This window comes from Notothenia coriiceps, unplaced genomic scaffold (genome assembly GCF_000735185.1).
Source record: "Notothenia coriiceps isolate Sejong01 unplaced genomic scaffold, NC01 NC01_scaffold00009245, whole genome shotgun sequence".
Lineage (NCBI taxonomy): Eukaryota > Metazoa > Chordata > Actinopteri > Perciformes > Nototheniidae > Notothenia > Notothenia coriiceps.
In genome coordinates, this window is record NW_011341946.1 from 699,612 (window position 1) to 722,098 (window position 22,487).

The 22,487-nt window shown below is 40.1% G+C and overlaps 3 protein-coding genes and 1 long non-coding RNA gene across 4 annotated transcripts in view; 2 read left to right on the plus strand and 2 right to left on the minus strand.

Annotated features, from left to right (window-relative positions):
* Positions 1–22,487, minus strand: part of LOC104945183 (solute carrier family 2, facilitated glucose transporter member 1) — a 653,665-nt gene that overhangs the window by 478,424 nt on the left and 152,754 nt on the right. The window lies entirely within an intron of this gene.
* Positions 254–17,515, plus strand: arhgef16 (Rho guanine nucleotide exchange factor (GEF) 16). The gene is made up of 16 exons (XM_010770802.1): positions 254–382; positions 780–842; positions 1,132–1,710; positions 2,231–2,282; positions 3,196–3,359; positions 3,582–3,638; positions 4,891–5,051; positions 6,441–6,593; positions 6,678–6,807; positions 7,084–7,158; positions 7,236–7,328; positions 7,471–7,622; positions 8,683–8,871; positions 9,324–9,394; positions 16,142–16,243; positions 16,360–17,515. Exons 3-16 carry the CDS (start codon positions 1,171–1,173, stop codon positions 16,497–16,499), a joined length of 2,079 nt encoding a protein of 692 aa, XP_010769104.1. The 5' UTR covers positions 254–382; positions 780–842; positions 1,132–1,170; the 3' UTR covers positions 16,500–17,515.
* LOC104945176 (uncharacterized) lies at positions 12,157–13,165 on the plus strand. The gene is made up of 2 exons (XR_798312.1): positions 12,157–12,420; positions 13,106–13,165. It is a non-coding gene; the product is annotated as an uncharacterized lncRNA (long non-coding RNA).
* ybx1 (Y box binding protein 1) lies at positions 17,317–21,860 on the minus strand. Its single transcript, XM_010770801.1, has 8 exons — positions 21,620–21,860; positions 19,740–19,803; positions 19,461–19,494; positions 19,285–19,374; positions 18,894–19,175; positions 18,418–18,503; positions 17,889–18,175; positions 17,317–17,660 (listed from the first exon to the last, which is right to left on the minus strand). Exons 1-7 carry the CDS (start codon positions 21,723–21,725, stop codon positions 17,935–17,937), a joined length of 903 nt encoding a protein of 300 aa, XP_010769103.1. The 5' UTR covers positions 21,726–21,860; the 3' UTR covers positions 17,317–17,660; positions 17,889–17,934.

Consider the following 22,487-nt stretch of genomic DNA (forward strand, 5'->3'; position numbering starts at 1 on the left):
ATACTTTAATGAAAATGTTGCCCTCTTATCTTGCCAAACCGGATTATTAAGTTATCCAGCGACAGTAACACCATCTTCATTTAAATATTAAAGATGCTTATCTGTGAATAAATGCTTCCGCCGATGCAAGCCCCTACCTGCTTCGAATAATTGTCAGTTTGCGATGATTGCTTACCTGTGGTGACGTAGGCAGCGCGGCTTAATAGGCGCCTGCAAACAGAGGAGGAAGTGAGTGAGTAAGAAGAAATAGTGACAGCGGAGGACCACTTCTGCTACTGAAAGCCGCACTTAACCACGCTCCGGACAGCAGCCCCCTGAGGACGGACTCAGGACAGATATCATTCAATACGAAGGCTGGTGTTTGTATGGTCACCTCGCAAAGGTAAGACAGCCTGTTCACAATCTCAGTGTTTGCTGAACTGCGTTTCACCTCGCTGTTATGAACCATGGGAATGTGAGGCAGACATTTTTTTCTCCCACCCTAATCCTTCTTACAAGGAGCGAAGTTATTTGACAATCGGGGTGCGAGTGAACAGAAAGAGCAAGCAACTTTTTGTATTCCTCTTGAGGCGCAACTGTATTTCAAAACTGCTGTAAGAGCTTCTTTTTTTTTTAAACTCTGTTGTGAATGTATCTAATATTGACACTGTCACTATAATGACATGGGCCTGAATAATAAATTGTTTACACTTTAAACAGGCTACTCTTTGCACAGGTTTGGGGTATTCTTCATAAAGAAAGAGTGAATACGTTTTTCTTCTCGTTTCTGTTGCGCACAGATTTGCTGTAGCAGGTCTCCCCTGTGGGCTTTGGTGTGGACAAGTGCAGTCTAGGAGTGAGCGGTGAGTCACGGGTTGAGTCCCTTGATATGAGTTTTAGGACTGAGACACAACCGTCTGACTGGGAGTGTGTAAGTTGGGAATTGGATAAGAGGCTCTGTTCTCTGATGGGAATACATTTTGGAGCCCCACTGTAGGTCACTGGTGGTATTTTAGGGTCATCAAGACAAGAGAGACTTTTATTACTCCTGCTGATTACTCATGTTTCCATTTAAGTTGCTGGTTTGTACATGTTTGCTGCATGTAGTTTGAACTTGAAGTAAAGTCATTTTACCCTCCTTCAATGTTGTAGGTGCTGCAGAGCTCAGTAGACCGGGAGGCGGGAGGCACCATGTCCAACAGCCAGTCAGACAGCTGCATGGGCCACCAGGCCCCTCTAATTCTGGAGAGCGTCTTCTCCACAGAACTCCATATATCTGAGCCTGGAGATGATTGCTCCCCTACACCCCAATCTGAAACACCCCAACCACAGGAAGGTGTAGTAGACAGGCTGGTGGTGCCTCAGCAGGTGGTGTTGAGCACCCAGAGTCCTGCAGCGCGGAAAGTTGGCAAAAACCAGCTCATCCCAAAGAAGTTGGCCAGCCGGCATAAAGTCCGCCACCACACCACCGTGGTGACCTTCCCTGTGGGACTGGAGAACTCCACCAGTGCGACCCGGAGCCGCCACTCAACTCAGGGGCCAGATTTGTCCTGGGAGGATTATGACAGTGATGGAGACGGCTTTGCTTTGAGGAGGAACCGCAGGAACAAGTCATACAGAGCGGCCGTGACCAGCTTGGACATTGAGGCCATGGCGTCGGGACAGGGGGCCGCATCCACGCTGAAACCTGTCAAAGAGGACCGAGCAGCCAGTCCTGGTCCTGGACGCAAGGTACACAGGATGAGGGATGGGGTCAAAGGGCAGTAGGCCTATTGTACTATGTTACTTTATTATAAAGTGATAGATTTCCTGGAATTTGTAGTTGAGGTTGTCTAATAACAATTGCTGTACAAAGTAAATTATGATTGTTGTAATAGAGGACTAACAGAAGCAACATTCTAGATGAAAGTGCCAAGTTTGATGCCAGTTATATCCTTTAGTTTAAGTTTTCCAATAGCCTCATATGTCACAGTCAGCATAGCCATTAGCATTGGCAGTGACCTCTGTTAAATTCTCCTTTTAGACATAGTGATGTCGATGGCGTGTTCCCACAACTGTTTCCTATCTTCCAGACCAGTACATGTGGAGGAAGGCCCCATAGTGTTTACAGGAGTATACTTAAACAAAAATCTTCATTTAGGGATTAAAAGAAGTGCTGAAAAGAACATTTTGGGAAAAAAGGTCTAATAAAGTGTTATTGAGACTTATGCATTCTACAGCGTTAAACACTTCACTGCTGTCTCCCCTTTAGAGAACCCTGGGGAGAAAGAGGAACCAGAACAAGCGTGGGTCCTTCAAAGATGGTATGTAATGTGGCACTCTGTCCATTTCTCTAATTGTGCTATAAGAACACAAATAGATTGGAAATAGTACTGCCTATGGTGTTTTTTTGGTGTTGAATGTGTTCTCAATTCAAAATGTAAAGCCTAAAACTGAACTTTATAGCTGGATGCCATAAAATCTGTCATAGCATAGAAAAGATCCCTTAAGGCATCAGAAGAGGACAGAACAGGAAATCATTCACTCTGAATGTTCCCAGCATGCTGAATGTTATATAGCTGGGTTTAGTTGAATGTTGAAACTAAACGCTCCTCCTTCAACACACTGCCACTTCTCCTGTTTTGCTTTGAGCTATAAAAATGCAGGCATGAGAAGGTTTGATTAAAGAGCTGTTTGTCACTTGTAAGAGGTGGGGCTCAATATTTGTAGGATGAAGGATTGGTCATCTCAGAAAAACAAGATGACCAATTTCCATCTCAACTTGACATCCACATTAAACACTGTGAGAATAGAACCTGTGACCTTTCACTAACTAAAACCCACTGCTGGCATAAATCTGCATTTCAATCGAACTAACCCTGTCACTTTGTTCCAAACAGATGCCTCCTCACCTCCCACACTTTAATCTGCGAAGTTACTCATTGTCATATTAAACACTTAACAAAATAAAGACAAATAACTTAATTCAAAGGCATCCGACAGTTTTATGGGTGAATTACATCATAATCCTCCATGCATTAGCCTGTTGTGAGAGAAAATAACTCGGTTAAGAAATGACGTACTGTATTTTCACCCTTTCCAATTATGCTTTTTAGGAATTTGCTGTGATTTTCCTGCGTCTATAATCATGAAAATAGTTTTTTACGTGACTTTAAATTCTGAAATAATGTCCGATAACTAAGACATAACTGAAGTGTTTGTTGATGCGATCCTCAGCTACACCGCGCCTCTACCAGGAGATCCGAGAGCGAGGGCTGCACTCCACCAACCAGGACGAGCTGCTGGACGACTTTGTGGTGGTGGAGCCTCCCGTGGAGGACCAGGGCATCGTGGTGAAGAGCTACCGGCCCGTACAGCTCACATGGAGCCAGCTGCCTCAGGTAAACCCCCCACTGCACTGACAAACATAATACACATTGAGGGAATCAAAGAAGTCTGATTACAAGTTCTGTTTATTAGTTTGCTCTAGATTCCAGAATACCCATAAAGCTTGTCTGACTGGATAGAGTCTTGACATTTCCACAATTTTCAAAACAAGCTTAATCTCGAATATACAGCGGAATGCAAAGTTTAAGATTAGTTGTCTTGTATCTCTTACAAAGGTGAGGGACACGGGTATCCTGACATTGATCTCACCTCTGGAGAGAAAGAGACAAGAGGTAAGTGTGTTTGTATGTGTGTGTTCAGGTATGCATTCAAAGTATGCCTATAAATGTCACAAAGGGAGAAAAGAACGTTGATATGAGAGGAACAAATACCGACAATTCTATAGACAATACACTACTACTACTAGAAAATGTAATTTCAGTATGGCAGTTATATTTCATCACAAAATAACTTATAGAAAGCAGTTTAACATCACAGACTGGCGCCATCTCTACAGTGTGAAACTATCTGACGTTGGATTTCCCCTTCAGTCTAACAACACATGTGTCAATATCAAAGGTCTACCCTGTGTGCACTGCAGACCTTGAATAAAGCCACACCCTGCCAGTGTGATCACACTCAGTCCGTCTGCTGAGCAGCTGCTTGTCTCACTCTGTACCTTTTAGTCCCCTTGTATTCAGCTTTAGTACTTGAGTCATTTACTGTTACTTTTACGGGCACAAAATCATTTTGCTTAAGTTTGGGGATAACTGAAATGAACTAAACACACTGCTTTCCTATTAAATCAGGAAATAAATCTCCCCACCATTGTTCAGACGGAGAAGAGCTTTACCAGGTCAACCAGACAGACTATCATTTACTGCTACTTTGTGAGAAACATTAATGTTGGTGTAAGATTTTCAGAGATATGTGTTCTTGATTTAGCTCAGCTACTGCCCTTTGGTCCTGTCTGAGGACACTTGACTTTTACAGGAGGTGATGTCATCACAACCTGATGGCTCACCTATCAGATCCTGACCAAAAACAGAAGAGATTACCTCAGCCCTCCATTTCAATGTTTTCATACATACTGTCATACATTAAAAACCACAACACTGCTACTATTTATCCACTGCTGATATGTTTGGAAGTCTGCTGGTATAGGTAGCTGATAATAATCCAGTTTCAGTCTATTCTAAAACATCCAGTAAGAACAGCAGTAAATGTCAGATATACAGAATTTAAATGACCAGAACTCATTTAATTCACAGCATATTGATTATTTGTGTAAGAGACTGGTCTGTTGCACATTGTTTTGTTTAAAACTTGCAAAAGCAGAGGCCATTTATTTGGATTCTCGTTCAAAGGAAATCTAGGAAATCTAAAAAGAACCCAACATTTGAAGTAAATCAAAACCTCTGCCAAAAATAACATACCCTCAGGGATCAAACAATAACAGCATCACATGTTGTTATTAACAGTTTAAGCAGGAATAAAGTGAATGTTGTAATGTTTGTGGATCCTTTATTTATGGTCTTCTTCCAGGCCATTTTCGAGATAATCACATCGGAGCATTCGTATCTGCACAGCCTGGGCATTCTGGTGCGTCACTTTAAGAGTAGTGAAGCTCTGAAGAAAACAATGACAGCCACAGAGCACCATCACCTCTTCTCCAACATCTCTGTTATTCACCAAGTCAGCAAAAGGTGGGCACAACATAGGCTTACTCTATTGTTTGTGAGTGTGTGTGTGTGGTGGAAAACTAAAGCTAGGGGAGGGTTGTTGGCACATAAAAAAGGATCTGATGATGTTATCAGTGTGTAAAGCATTTTAATGGACTGATTATCTGCATACTGTATCTACACATGTTAACATGTTACACATGTTTAAAAGGGCTGCACACTAAGTTTTTTGTCACACAGTTAATGTTTTTTCCCCCACTGATATGTTGTTTCAAGCAGTTGTTGATTAAAGTTTCAGGTAGAGTATTTGCCCTAAGTATGTTTCAGTATCCTGAAGGCCCCATCAACGTGTTAAAACATGCTGGCCAAACTGGTTTTGCTGCCTTGCTGTTCTTCCCGGGCTTTGCAGTGTTAATGTGCCTGAGAGCGGCCTGTGTTGCTGTGTGCTTTGTTGGTTACATTATTTTTGAATGAAAATAGATCCAGTTTTAGCAGCAAGAAAACAACTGTCCTTCTATCTTTTAATCCTCTAGTTATACGACTCAAAGTAAAACCGGATCTGTGAAACTAGAAGGCAGAAAGTGTCCCAGGAGCTGTGATCTGACTCGCAGTATCTGTGTGTGAATGTGTGTCCTTACTTTGCTTCCTGGGTTGGGCTGCTTTCCAGGTGTCATTTTACTCCTTTTTGTTAAAAAGTCCATTAGCAAGGGTTGGGCTGTAAGTCATTTATCCTTTTCTAATAGTGCGGATAATGGAAAGCCTTTACAATGCTTGAACAGAGAGCTTCACCTGGATCTTATAGTAGAGCAGAGTTTAGTATTTTACTGCATTGACAGATTAGACTATCAGCCTGTGTGCTTTCAGGATTTTTCTGGACTGCACATTTTTCAGAATCCAACAATTAAATGAAGAAGGACGTCTTTTGTTTTAAAAATTCAGGCTTGAATAACTTCTTCATGTGACACAACACATACAAACCTTACTAAACATTACTATTAGACTCAATATCATCTTAGATTGTTGATATTTCAATATGGCCTACATGTGGTATTTTCCTGGTTGCATTATAGTAAAGACGTTTAATTTGATAAACTTACCAGACTGGGCACGTTGCTGTATGGTTTGGCTTTCCCACTTAGTCATTATATCCAGTTAACTGATGAATGTCATTAAAAAATATCATTGTCTGAATATCTTTTGAAAAGATCAATAGTAAAAATAAGGTGGTTTACAGTCAATGTTTACAAAATCCGATGAAACCTTATGACCTTAAGGTGACTTCATATTAGACTGTTGTACCTGTTTCAGCTGTGTGTATCCTGCTCAGGTAATCAATCCATGGGAGGGAAAACACAGTATATTCACTTCTTTACTTACCTCCCCCTCCCTCTCTCTCTCTATCTCCATTTTCAGGTTTTTTGAGGACCTTGAACGGCGTCACTCTGACAACCCGGTGATCAGGGACATTAGCGATATTGTTCAGAACCACGCTGCCCACCACTTTGAGCCCTACATCGTGTACTGCTCCAACGAGACTTTCCAGCAGAGGACGCTGCAGAAGCTGCTGTGAGGGGCAACAGAAACTGTAACAGCTGAGCTAATACTGTATATTCTGAATTTGCTGAACTTCCCTGTTTATTCCATCTGTAGGACCAGTAACACTGCGTTCAAAGAGACCCTGAACCAGATTGAAGCTAGCAGTGAATGTGGAGCCCTGCCCATGATCTCTTTCCTCATCCTTCCCATGCAGCGAGTCACCAGACTGCCCCTGCTGCTGGACGTCAGTTTAACCTTCATTTTGTTAACATGATTGACATATTTGAAGACACAGTGTAGGAGTCTGAGAGACACACTAGCTATTTCTTCCTACTTGTTAAGTCCACATATTTATGCTACATAGACATTTTTTGGGAAACATATCCACACAACTATACGCGCATCTAAACCAGGGTTAATGTTACATAATTGATTATTTTTAGCTACAGAGGTTGTTTTGCCCGCGGTACATAAATAACTGATATGTTAAAGGTTTCGTAACTGTTGTCTCCCCTCACAGACAATCTGCCAGAAAACTCCAGACAAGACGGCGGAGTACTTCGCTGCTGTCTGGTCGCTGCACGCCATCAGCAAGGTAGAGATGTTGTGAAAACACTCTTTAATGTCAATTGGTTTTGGGTTATCATTGATGTTTGATTGTTATTTCTACAGTTGGTCACTAGCTGCAATGACGGAGCTCAGCGAATGGAGAGAACAGAGCAGATGTACACCATGCAGAAACTCATGGACTTTGGTAAAATCAAAGTAAGTTTTGTTTCTGCAACAAAACATCTTGAGGGGAAATTGCATATTGGAACTTCGATCAAGCTTTGTATCGATTCCAATCATGCAGTTGTGATGCATATTCTGTTTTCTGAGATGATAACTTGTGTTCCCCCCCCTGCAGCCATTTCCTCTGGTGTCGTCGTCGCGGTGGTTAAAGAAGCGTGGGGAGCTGGCCCTCTGCAGCGAGGAGCTCAGCATCTGGAGGGCCTTCAGCAACCGGAGCTACTACCTGTTCCTCTTCAACGACGTGCTGATCGTCACAAAGAAGAAGAGGTCAGTGGGATCAAATACAGAGTTCTCTGCTCACTCAATGTATGAAATCATATTAAGTGGAAAAAAAACTGACAGAAATGCCTATCTTTAAAAAAAAAAAAGGTTTTTCCAAAAGGACTGTCAGGATACCTCTTGCTCAACGATAAATTGGTCCGGAATTTATTTTAATAAAAAATATTAATTTCATTTTAAGACTATTTTATGCCACAATATAATGGCATGTATATAACATTGCATGTTAACTTTTTAATTCTTAAGAAAATGCGTAATAAATTAAACATTAAGAGGATAAAAACCACACAACCAAATAAATAAATAAGATTGCTGTTAACAAAAATTGCACTTCAATTGAATATTAATGATACAAGTAGCACCCCAGGAGTGCTGGATAATAAGTCAACAATGTTATGATAATGACAAGCCTATTCTCCAGCATGTATTCATTCTAATAGGATCACTTCATATTAATTCAGCCTCTCATAATAAAACACTAGGACAGGAAGTGATGTAATTGAAATGTAAAGCTTCTTTTACACTCCTAATTACTTCAAAAAGAGACCAGTGGGTAAAATGCAGACTGAGACCATATTTCAAAGCATTTCATGAGCTTTGTGCACTTATCCTGCTGGACCCTGTGGACACTGAGTAGATCCAGCTGCTGACAACATAAGGAACAGATTGAAATGAGTGGAAGGGGACAGAGAAAGGAGAGAGCATGGATGTTGTGCTTGCATACTTGAGATTCTTCAATCTTGCATTCAGCGTGTCAGCTCGACAGGCTACAGCTCTCTGTTTTGAGTTAGGGAGAAACAAAACAATGTCAGCACTGAGGAATACGCTTCCCACAACACTGCAGTCATTTTCAGCTTGTTAAGTGGAAACTGCAAGCCAGTCTTCAGGTGATAATATCTAGAAAATGCTATTAGCATATAACGGAATGTAGTTTGAATGTGTTAATACACTATTGGCTGGGTGTGCAAACACTTAAATTCCCATTATAGCTGTGGATGATTTAAATAATTAAAAGAAAATATGAGTAATATACATTTTGTTTTTTCAGTGAGGAGAGCTTTGTGGTGATGGACTACGCTACTTTGGAGAATGTGGAGGTGGAGGTGGTGGAGGAGGCAGAAGGACGGATGTCTCCACCCTCCAAAAGCAGCTCCAGCCACTATCTGTCCTTCAAGCTGCTGATGAGCAAGAACAGCGACGGCAGAGCGGAGCAGATCTCCCTGGTGGCCGAGTCCAGGTACAGCCGCTCTCATCCCCATCAGCCAAGAACTTTACATAATAAGCACCGTTGTTAACCTTATATGTTTGAAAAACTCAAGGTTTAAGTGTAAGGAGTATATACAGGTATTATTTAATAATAAGGTCTGGAGAGGGAACATTTTTCTGTCACAAACTGGCTACATATCTGCAAATACAATCTCGCTTGCACTAAATATTGGTGGTTAAGATTAAGGTGGCAAACTATATTGACTTTTTTTTAATATCACATTCACACGCTAGGCTCATGGAACATCCCTAAGGGAAACCATGTCTGATGTTTTGCGTTTGTCTCCCTCTACTGACAGAAGTTTTACTTGCAACCTTACATGCTCCTTTTCATAAAGCACTCATAAGAAACTGAATTTGTGTGTTATCAGATGTACAATACGTTAAACATATTTCACCGTATTTTTTAACTCTGTTTCCAAGGGTGGATCGGGCCCGTTGGATAGTTGCTCTCACAGAACACAAGCAGGCAGGAGTCTTAACCTGCAAAGATGGTAAGTCAGCAGGTTGTTTACAAAGGGAGGAACCCCTTTGTAAATACAGCATTCCTTAAGCCAAACCAGTTATAGTGTTTAAAAAGTGACAATTAATAAAAATCTGTTTATTACCTTTCATGTGTAAATTATTAATTAGTCATGAAACTATTTCTAGTCAGTCCTATTCAATCCGTGTATCTACCGTCCAATTGTTTTTCTTTATTAAACACGTAAACGGAAGAGCGTCTGAGAGGCGTTTTTGCTTTTTACCTTACTAAATGGTCTAATGGTCCTTGGAGCGAGGGGCGGGGCCAAACTCACGGAAGTGATTTCAAAACAAAAGCGCTCGTTTGCTAAAATCACATGGCCCCGCCCCTCGCTCCAAGGACCATTAGACCATTTAGTAAGGTAAAANTTGGGAGAAATTACCACAATGGCCCAGATTGTACTTTATATAACTCTCGATCTTGTGGTGCTTGGTGAAATACGACTGGTTAAGGCGGCCAGTTATATGCTTTTGTGGAGCCCTTTTTTGCAATATTTATTCAAATGTCACTAGTTATTTAAACAAATCACTATCTGAGGATTATACAAGCAACCATAAAACACCCTTTACTAGAGCCATTGAAGCCCATGAAGAATTTATCCTTTCAAAAATCTTTTCAACTGCTGTAAGTTAGGGCACTCTGTGCAGAACATTTAAAATATTCTTCATTTGCAGTATTTTTTTTAAAAAGTGTTCAGAAAGACTGAATCAATTATATGCTAAATATATAATATTAATATTTGTATTAACTAACCAAAGTCAATTTAAATAGCGGGCAAAAATGGGTTAATTGCCATGGATGTGGTGTTTGATATAGTTTACGTTCAATTTCAACTATTTTAGGCAGAAAAACGTTTATTGACTAAACCTTTTTTAATAATTTACTATAATTTAGAAAGGTATTTGTGAGAAATCATTTCAAAAGTAAACTTTTTTTTCATTTTATATTTAAATTTGAAATGTTTGCACACAACATTATTAATTTATACATTTTTATCAATTTAAAAAAAAATTATGAATCCATTTATTTGATTGTGTTTCCTTGAGACTGGGAAGATATCCAGCATGTAGTTCAACATGTAAATGTTCTAATGCAAGTAAGTATAACATGGAAAAATAAATAAAATATCTTTCATAGGAGGATGTGGATTTATTTTTCTCTCACCTTCTAATTACACAATCAAACAATCTATAATTTAGCTCTGGCCTTCACTCACAAAAAAACATTTAGTTGAATTGGACACATTTTTAGAAGCTCTATTGACTGACATGCAATGACTGGGACTGATGGAATAAGCCGTGAGCAATGAACTAGGAGCAGAGAAATAATCATATTTTAAAAGACAGCAACCTCATAAGAGGCCAACAAGAGTGACAGAGTGTGTCAGTGTGCTGAAGGAGTTGGGACCAGCTATCCAGACCAGACTCTGAAGACTTTCCAAGGGGTAAAAATGCTGCTGCTGGAGTACTGACTGGAAGTATTGCTGATATCATGTCTATCATCCTCTTAAAATACTCAGCAATATCAGTCTCAGGAAGAAAGGAGTTTTAACGCTTATTAAAAGAAAAACATGCATTCTTGTTCTCAGGAGGGGACATTGACAGAGGAGTACTGGAAAAGTACACAGTAGGCCTAAGTACTTCATAGTACTTGTGGGGGTAGTTTCACTAGTACTGAGTCCAACAGGATCAATCTCACGAAGAACTAATGGCAACAAAAAATTATTCCCTCATCAAACTTAGCAGAAGTGGCTTGATTTTGTTCTCAGCAGGGGACTTTGACAGAGTATTTCTCAAAAAATACACAGTAAAAGTACTTCAATGTATTGTTAGTAGTAGGCTAATACAAAGTCAAACAGTATCAATTTCATTAAGAAGTAATGGTAAAATTATATTTTTATCATTCATCAAAGATAGCAGAAAAACATGCATTATGGAGGGGACTGTGACAGAGGATTACTCACAAAGTAGCCTCCATAGTAAAAGTACTTCATTTGATTTCTGGTAGCAGTCAAACTAGAACCGAGTCCAACAGTGTCAGTTTTCTTAAGAACTTGTGGTAACAAATATTTGTATCACTCGTCAAATATAGCAGGAATGAAGAGCAGCTGATTTGAAAAAACAAACTCGAGAGACGGCTGAGTGACCACAGTGCAGAACCGCTGTATAGTTTAAATCTCCTAACAATGTTGTCAATTTTAGACATAGGCTTATTATATTTACAGCCCTTAATAACATCCATTCTCTGGGATCAATACAATATGTGTCTTGGCCGTTTTCGTTGTGATCGCTAAATTCCCCTTGTATATAATAATCACCGTTCCTTCAGCAGGATACTGTAGTGATTCAAAGTATGATTTTTATGGAATGCCATTTAAGCCAAAATTAAATAAATACATAAATAATTAAATAAATACATATATATAAATATGCCTATGAAATAAATTCTGAAATAAATAAATGAGGCAATAAATATGTATACATGAACATTTAAATACACATTTATTTATTTCATGGGACTTTTATTTCATAATGACACATTTATTTATTTTCAAGAGACTTGTATTTCATAATGACACATTTATTTATTTCAAGAGACTCGTATTTCATAATAACATATTTATTTATTTCAGATGACTTGTATTTCATAATGACGCATTTATTTATTTCAGGTGACTTGTAATTCATGATGAGACATTTCCATTCCTTATATTCAAATGAACGGGGCGTGGTTAGCTCACAGATCCAGAGACCCAGACCAAAGCAACAGCACCACAACACTGACTCAATAGCTTTTGTTTCACACTCCAGTACTCTTAAGTGATTTGCAAACTGCCAATAAACCAAACCGGTTCAAGAACCATTCTTGTGCTTTTCTGGTGCTTAACTGATTCTTCTCTGGTCTTATCTGGTCCGCCCAATGCTGCTCTTCTGAGAGCAACCGCTCTGACAGCTCTCTCTAGTCTCTACTGGGAAACAGCTAAAAGTCCTTCTGGAGGTAAGCAACGCTACACAATTACACGAGAGTAAAATATTTCTCGAAGGTTCGTTTTGCTTTCTTACAACGTTAAGTTAATGTTAACGTAACCTTAAGTTTGCTAGGAGGCTATTGTTACGAGCTAGCTGTCATAGCTAACAACAGTTAGCAGCTAACGTTTTCTGCAGTTTGTGTTGCCCCTGAAAAACGTGATGTAGTTATTAAGGGTATGTTAAAGTAACGTTATTTTACAAGTTGAGAGAGTTAAGTTGTGTTTAAAATCGTCAATGTAATGCACGTTAGAGGTTTTTAGTTGGTCATGAAGTTAGCTAACGTTAGCTAACTCAACCAGGTTAGTATGTTAAGCTGTACTTTCTGTGGCAGCTAGCTTAATACAAAGAGGGGTTTTGTGCTTCATTGCAAACTTTTCTTTGTTAATCTACCTGAAACTGTAGGGACAGTTTGTTTCTACTCAACTATACAGACCATTGTTGAGGAGATGCAAAACATACTGTACATGAGTTGGGTCCAACATATACCTTGAGTAATGTTACTTTGCTGCTAAAAATGAAACATCATTATCAGATGAGGACATCACCAAAGTGTGTGAGTCTGAGGGGATTTTTGATCTGTTCTCTGCATGTCGTACACTGCTCTGGTATTACTTATCTTGTAGAATGTAAGTCTTGCTCTTCTCATCGTTCAGGCTTTGCATTTGAACTCCTATGACTGGTTGCGGACTTGAAGGGAACGCCTTCCTGACATCCCTCCAGTACTCTTAAGNAGTTTATAAAGTACAATTCTGGGCCATTGATTGTGTCATTTCTCCAAACACATACAGTAAAAATGCCTGTTTTGAAGCCTTCAAATGGTGCAGGAAAAGGACTTTACATTGTATTATACTTAAAGACAGGGCTATTCAGTTAAGAGAAGAGAAAAAGGAAAGCAAATTGTTATAATGGATGACGTAACATTAATGACAGACATAATATGAGGTCCTTGGCACTCAGACTTTAGAGGGGTCATTATGTGATCATGGGGCATCACCCTTACAGCATCAGGACAATATCATATGGAGTCAGACACTGGAAGTATGCTGGAGGCGTTGACTGGGACTGATGGAAGGATGAGGCTGATGAGAATGAAGAATCTGTGACGAACTAGCAGCTGAGAAATAATCATATATTAAAAGACACCAGCATCATAAGAGGCCAACACTCTGTCAGTGTGCAGTCTACCATCCTTTTAAAAATACTCTGTCCAACAATATCATTCTCATGAAGAAAGGTTTTTTTAACGAAAAACATGCATTCTTGTTCTCAGGAGGGGACATTGACAAAGGATTACTGGAAAAGTACACAATAAGTACTTCATAGTACTTGTGGGGGTAGTTTCACTAGTACCGAGTCCAACAGGATCAATCTCACGAAGAACTAATGGCAACAAAAAAGAATTCCCTCATCAAATTTAGCAGAAGTGGCTTGATTTTGTTCTCAGCAGGGGACTTTGACAGAGGATTTCTCAATAAATACACATTAAAAGTACTTCAATGTATTGTAAGTAGTAGGCTAATACAAAGTCAAACAGTATCAATTTCATTAAGAACTAATGGTGAAATTATATTTTTATCATTCATCAAATATAGCAGAAAAACATGGAAAACTATGGAGGGGACTATGACAGAGGATTACTCACAAAGTACACAGTAAAAGTTCTTCATTTTATTTCTGGTAGAAGTCAAACTAGAACCGAGTCCAACAGTGTCAGTTTCCTTAAGAACTTGTGGTAAAACATTTGTATCACTCGTCAAATATAGCAGGAATAATGAAGAGCAGCTGATTTGAAGAAAAAAAAACGCGAGAGACGGCTGAGTTGACCGCAGTCCAGAACCGCTGTATAGTTTAAACCTCCTACAATGTTGTCCATTTTAGACAGGCTTATTATATTTACAGCCCTTAATAACATCCATTTTCTGGGCTCAATATGTGTCTTGGCCGTTTTCGTTGTGATCGCTAAATTCTCCTTGTTTCCCTTTGTTTATAATATTATCACCGCTTTTGTTTTGAAATCACTTCCGTGAGTTTCGCCCCGCCCCTCGCTCCAATGACCATTAGACCATTTAGTAAGGTAAAAAGCAAAAAGCAAAAAGGCCTCTCAAACGCTCTTCCGTTTACGTGTTTAATAAAGAAAAACAATTGGACGGTAGATACACGGATTCTATTCACACTACTAATACAGCTGCTTAGGTTTGATCTTTTCTCCAGAGATTTAAAATACAAATGTTCTATTTTAATCCTGACTCAGGGTTTACAAGGTTTTTTACAATAGAATATATTCAAATAAAAATCATTATTAATCCCATTTGACTCTCACCCTGTATATATATCAAACAGATGTCGGACTATGTGATCCTACAGTATGTACCAAATGTGCCTTAGACATCCACAGAACCATTTTAAAAACCAGACAGATGTGAAGCAGTCATTCAGAATTATACATATTGGTCCAAAGTGTCCTTTTATGTCTTAAGGCAAATGCACAGAATGTTGGATAACACACAACATATGTGTTTGATTAAATAAGCAGTCAGAGAGCACAGAACAATGCTAATTGCCCTCATCATGTACTATTAACAAAAGTAAAGTTTGTATCTATGAATCAGATTTGTTCCAATATGTAATGGGTTCTTCCTTGGCCCATGCTTAACCTTCCAATAAGTTGCAGGAACATCTGATCCGTATTTTTGTTATTCTGTGACAACAAACCGCTGATGCAAACATAAACTCTTTAAAGAAGTAATACTTTTGTTTAAAGATCTGCAAGCCCTTTTGATATTATGTCACTTGCATCATTCAAACTACCACCTTCACAATCACCATTCACAGAGGCTGTTTGCATAATGGCTTTAACATGAGTGTGTCTCTCTCTGTTATCTGATTTCACTATCAAAGGGTGTGTCTCTAGGGTGCATGACACACTCCAGGAAGTGATGTGTTTAGCAGGGTGGCACATTTTGTTCAGAGTACAAACAATATGGTTTTTAAGGTAACACTTGATCTACAAAATAGTCATTTGTCTCAATTACTGGCCATATTATCTTTTAACCTTGAAGAAAACGTTTCTTAAACAGGAAGCAAATAATAAAAAAATTGAGAAAAACCTTGATGATTTGAAGAGTGGGCTGCGTTCAATTACAGCACATTTGATCAAAACATCTTTTAATTAAATCTTGTTCTATTTATGCAGTAAAATACAAGTTTATTTTATCAGTTGTTTGTTAACTAGTTCTTAAACGCATGCATTCTCCCTGAACCTCACTATTTGGAACACGTCAGGACTCGCACAGACGTGTAGATCACCTGTGAAAGCTTCAGGTTGTTTGTGTTTTTAAATAGTATGTTTTAAGCGAAAATGCATGTTTGGGCATTAGTGAACAAATGACTGATATACAATACTACGATTTAAGTTGTTTGAGTGTGTAAATCCGTTTTTGTTTTGCTGTTTTAAACCTGGCTCCCCTTTTGTGAATGATTTTAGTTTTGTTTGACGTGAGGCATGTACAAGGTAACCCTAAGTAATTGATAAACAAATGTCAATTATGCAGATGAAGTGTTATGTCTACTCCAAGAACCATGTACAAAATGCTGTTAGACAAAGACTTTAAATACAGAAAAATGTGATGTCTCTTCCATAAAAAGCTTTGATTGTGTGAATCACATTGCATTATGGGAATGTGTTTCAGGTCTTCCACAGTATGAGGCCAACAAATCCTACATGCCAAAGGAGCTGGATGAGTTGGGGCTGAAACAGGCTGAGCTTGTCATCTTGTTACAGAAAGAGGAAGGTGAGTGCGTGCACATACTCTCATAGCATCGTCTTCAGACCTCCGTGCTCGTCACTACAATTCATATTAAAACTTGTAAGAGTGCTAAGATGGTAACTTTGGTCTGCTCTTCCTAGCATGGTGCTATGGGGAGAGGATGCGCGATGGAGTGAGAGGCTGGTTTCCTGCTACCTGTGCCACAGAGATCACAGACCTCATGGCCATTGAAAACAACATGCAACGTATGAAGCGCCTGCGCAAAGAGACCAATGTTTGAGAGATGGACAAAATAACTACCATTGAGAAGACTGGTGACGGCCATTATGTTCAGTTATTAAGATTGCATTGTTTCCGTGTCGTACTGAACATTCCATGACTAAATGCTATACTACCTGTTTACCAGGATATGAAAAGCTAAAATAATTGCCACCTATGTTGTCCTTATACCAAGGTGGTCTAGGTTGAATACAATGTGACCATGAGAGTCCTGGGTTGATTCCAGCCAGCTTCATGTTACCCTTATCAGACTGTCCAACCCAATTATTTCAAAATATGACGATCAGGATGAATTGACATCTCAATCAGACTGTTTAAAGGTATTTTTGTTCACCTTCTATGTATGTGACCATTAAAGACAGGACTTTAGCAGGACTTCCCACTTGTACAGCACAACCATTTTTTCTTTTTTGTTGTGAATGTGAATTTAAAACCTACTTGCTGTTCTAAACAATGAACCTGAAATACAGCCTGGGACTTTTAATTGAAAAATCAACGTTTAACTCTGTAGTATGACTGTATTACCCACACTGTCCCATTACCTAACAAGTTGGGTAACTGGATTTTATGCTAAATGTTGGTTGCAACATGTGTAGGTTTGTGTATTAAATGTGAACCCAGAATCAGCGTATGTAAAAATATATATATATTTACCACTAAATGCAGTTTGACGTTCTGACCGTATTCATTTTGAAAAGCAAAAATACTCCAAACCTAACCGTATACTATGTAACTGAAAGATAAATTAAGTTGGTGTCATTGTTCAAAGCCAATATACTTGAAATATAAGAATAAAGCAAACACTTGAGACAATATTCCTGGTTTCTGGATTTTTATTTGAGCTTGCATTTTGTTAAAATGTTTGAATACATAAAAAGTTATTTAAAAATGTCAAACTGACCAGATATCAAATTCTATTTTTTTTTTTAAAAACCATTTGGTGTAAAAACTTAGGACAGATTTAGAAAAACATTTGCTGTTTCCCCAAAACTTTTTGTAGCTGTCACATAAAAATAATGGAAAAAAAAAAACAAGTCTGCATAGATTCTGCAGGCAATCGGTGGTAATCTGGTCAAATGCATGGTGCAAGCTTGTGACGATCGTCAAGTCAAATCTTTATTGCTCAGATCTTGTTTGATGTTTCTTCTTGTTGACAAAAAAACTGCAAAAGAAGAAAAATTGTAAATTAGTTGACATTCTGTATGCTGTTTTCCAGATGGCAGATGTTGCTATGTAGATAAAACAATAGATTGTGTCTAAAAGTTTGCCTTGGATTCTGCACTAAATAGCCTTGGGGTGGAAACGAAAGTCTAGCTAGCCCAACTTAGCTCTAAAATGTTAAGTTTCCTAGTTGTTAATGTTGGATTTATTGGAGAAGCTATTAACTCACCCGGACGATGGTAAAAGATGGTAGGTGCCGGTGGGCAGGTTGTTTCCTACTCAGCCCCACCCTGCTGGGCCTCGGGAGCGGACGTTTTCTCTGCAGGTGGGTCACCTCCTGTCTTGGCCTCCTTGGTTTCTGGGCCGGGTTTGTCGCCAGCCTGTGGACGTCTGCGGCGATAGTTGAAGTTCCGGCGATAGCGACGCTGGCGGGGCTGTTGGTTTTGACCACCTTCGCCTCCCTGATTCTCCTTGTCCTCCTCGCCTTCCTGTGCCGGTCTTGGGCGGGGTGGAGCCCTGAGGTGAACAAGCAAACGTTACTTTAATAAATTATACAATAACTCGAAGCAAAATTTGAATGCACAGCTACAATTTGAGGTTGGGCTTCAACAAAGGGAGAGCTTTTCCATCCAAAACAGGAGGCATTTGTTTCGAGGGTTTTTCAAGGTCAGTTGAACATTTTAATTTTAAATGTAGACAGCCCATTGCTTTTCTCTCCCGTTGTTAAAGCATTTCGCCAATAAAGCCAACACGCAAACCTTGGTTTGAAGCCTCTGTAGTAGCTCTGCCTCGCTGGTTGTTTGCCTTGATCAGGACCTCCCTGGCTCTCGTCACCCTCGCCTCCCTGAAATCAAAAAGATCAAACCACTTACACGCAGCTTTCATCAAAGATAACACTGGGTTAACTGAATATTTGTTATGCAGTGTACAGGCAGGAAGGAAAGTGGCCAGATTTCTACTTAATGTTGAGTCTGATAGAAGAACTCCAGCATAACAGATTATTTTGGTCAATTTGCGAAATATTGGCCAGACCCCCGATACACCAAGATTCTTTGCTCACAACCACGTGAATGTTGAAATGAGAGGGTGTTGTGTATGACATCAACATATCAAGTGTCCCGAGTGCGACTGCTGGGTGCCTGCTTCAGGATGAAGCCCTGTGACGGCGTACCGCAAGCATCTCTCCACGTGGTGCGTTAGTATACGGAGGGCGGCGACCGTAGCGTCTACGTACAAAGTATGGAGGGTAGCGCCGTCTGCCGGGATAAGCGGGTCTGCGCTGCTGTGGCTGGGATTCTCCTTCAGGGGCGCTCTCTCCCCCATCTCGGCTGCCTTTTTCACGACCGCCGTTGCCTGGCTCACCCTCTCCGTCACTCTGGTAATTGTCTGGATATTCTCCAGCGCGGGGAGGGCCCCTTCTCCGGGGATAGCGCCTGAAGCGGTTCCGGTCAGCAGCGTACTTACTACCCTGGACTGCACTGCCTTCTGGGCCGGTGACATTTGCCGCCTCCGCTCCCTTTTTGAAAAAAGAATAGCAAAAATTATAATCGAGGAAAATAATTTATAATAAAATGTAAGAGCTGAATACTAAAATAATTGTTTTGGTCAAACAAAGCTAGGCTTACCTTTTCTCCCTCAACTACGTCAAACTCCACAGTTTCTCCATCTCCAACACTGCGAAGGTATTTTCTCGGGTTGTTCTTTTTGATGGCTGTCTAAAAATCATGAAAGATTAAGATGTTAGATTTGATATTAAAGCTCATTTTAAATTATCATTTAAGAAACATTACCTAAAACTTACCTGGTGTACAAAAACGTCCTCTTTTGTATCATCCCTAAAAGATAAAAGGAAGAAAAACCCTCAGTTACTGGAAGTTAGCAGCATCTTGTTACAGAATGCAACATTGCATCTGCTTAGGGTTAAGTACTATGCATAACAACAGCTTTGAGACAAGGAGACAAATGGTCTGGTCAGCTCTGTAAGCAAATCAAAGCGATAATAGGATTGAGAGTGTTCCTTCACACACAGAGATGATATCAGGGTCTTAAGGACATGGGGATAGGGGTGGAGTCTACTTACCTATTGATGAAACCATATCCATTCCTGACGTTGAACCATTTGACTGTACCCAAGACTTTAGTTGCTGCAATGAGGCACAAAAAAAACAATTATCCAAGCTATGGTAAGTTCTCAGCCTGTAGATGCTGGGAGTGTAAATGTAATGCCCCAAACATGCCAATTCATGTTTGACAAGACCTCTACCAATGAGTAACAAATAAGGAATCAAATAACAACAGATGCTGAAAAAACTAATGGCTGGATAATGTGCGAGTTATATTTAACTCCCAACTCTCACTCTTTTTATAGGTCGTGATACTTGTGTGTGTTTAGTGCCAGCTGCACTTGGTGTGAGGTATGAACCAAGAGCATTATGACCCAGAAATGACTGTGCTTTTTCACATGCAGAACTTTAATGTCTCAGCCAAATGATTAATGCCTCAGTTATATAGAATGCTGAAATATAGCATATCAAAAGATATATGCTACATTAGTTGTGGTACATAGCAAGTTATATTACTACAGACCTACTGTCCCATTTTAATCCGCACTGCTCAGTATTTGAGCGTTCACACGTGGTTGTGTCGCGCCCGGATATGTTAGCAAGCAGCGAGCCCAGCTGGCTGGTTAGCATAGTTGCTAACGGGGTCTCAACCATGTGCTTGGATTAAAGCCAGCAAACGGAAACTACTGTAGCACACAGTGTACCATGTATTTACAAGAAACCATTGGGTTGATTGTAACTAAATAGGGCGGTGTTATGGTGTTTTATGTTTTTCATTGAACAGGCAACTTAATGGCAAAATAATTCTGTGGGATCCTACGGCGGACATTTTGGGTTCCTCTTCAGCCATGTAAATAGCTAATGTAGCTTCGTTAGCCGACGAGCTAACGTTATCATCCTGGTAAGTAGCTAACTCTAGGCCCCTGCATTAGAGCGAAATTCGACAACCGACAGTTATATTCCAATGTATTTATTAACCAGAATCGCTATGATCGTTTTGCCAGGTCACGTTGGCTACGAGTTTGCTGATGTTTTACGAGATTTTTTGAGAAAAATCTACTAACGCGGAACCATCCGTTCCGTGTGAACAAAGGGACGGCCAAGAGCTAACGTTAGCTTGCTTTCGACGAAAGTAGTCGTGGCCGGCTAAATTAGCATTACGAAATAACTTCGTGTGCCACCATGATGCTTGATATACATTATCGCTATCGTGTAACGACAACTGATTTTGCCTAACTTGTTTGTGTTAAGAATGGCACTAACGTTGGCGTGGAGACCAGAGTCCTTAAACAACCTCAACGGTCGTTCCTCTGGCGACCAGTCGGTAACATAGATTTCTGAGGCGGCTGTTTAGGTTAGAAGGCCGGTGAGCAGGAGAGATTAACCGGTTGAAATGCAGGATTACATCTAAAATTACTGTTCTGATCTTAAATGTATCTCAGTTTGACAAACGCTTACTTGTTTAAATCAGCTATTTAATAGATTACCAAGCATTGGATATGTACAGATTGCTACGATAACCAACGACCAACATACAACTGTCATTTTTGTATGTCTTGTCTAGTGAGGCCATATTCTCTTCTCCATTTGGTTTCCTTTGAGATAACAAAAAAAACTGCTCATCGTCAATATCACATTCAAACACTAACGTTTCTTTATCAGACATCTGACACGTTGTACATTATCAGTATACAAAAAAAAGCTATTTGCCGAAATTTCATGTATAGTCTGCAGATTTCCCCTATGATCGTTGATGGCTTTATCAGAATGTTAGCGAGGTTTTTCAACCGTTAACGGAGCCGGTGATCGGTTGGTAACGCTTGCAACTGCCGCTTTTGCGCATTGCCTCTACGGTATCCCAAACCACGTTAGCTAACTAGCTCATTTCCAGTCTTACCGATGACCTTCTTATCCACCGCGGAAGCTTCGGCTGCCGGGCTGGATGGGCTCTCCGCATCGGCAGCGGCATCAGGCGGCTGTTGTGTCTCGGCCTCGCTGCTCATGGTTACTACTGGTTGGTAATGGCTTCTGCCGGCGGCGGCTCTCTGCTATGTTTCCCGGTGCTAGATGGTAACCTGGGCCGGCGGTGGTGGGGGCTACTGCCTTGGGGCTCTCTGCTTTCCTCTTTCCGCTCCCGTTGCCGATCGAACTGGGCAGAGTGAGATGGTATGCTGGGGAATGTTCTTGCTCAGGGACCCGCCCAAATGTTCTTCGCATTGGCTACGAGAAAGCCAACGCGTTCCTGTTGGCCGAAGCAACTGTCAATAATGTTTGAGGATAATCTGATTGGCTAAATGGGGATGTACCTGTCCCTTCTCACCGCCCCACAGTGATGTCAAAGCCAGACAAGTCAGACAGATAACCGTGACACTTTTTGGAACAGTGTCTGCAGGGCTGATGGTCTTTTTACCGGATCTTTACAGAATGTTCAAGTACTGCAAACCGTGATAACTACAAATATTATTAGACCGAAAATATGGTGCGGATCATGATGTAAATATATATTTATAATTTGTAATAGTATATTTATAATTGTGCTGCATTGTCTGAGTTGCCGTGGTAGTGCCCCTAATAAATACATGATGCCTCGGAAGATTTACAAGAAGAGGGCATCTTGGTCTGCGGCAAAGAACATAAAGTTCTCACCAGCCTTTATACACCCTGTCAATGTCGATATCTGTATACTGTAACACAGAACAACATAATTCCCTGCTTCATACACAACAGGGAATTTCTGTAAATAATCAGTATTAAAGACAACATTT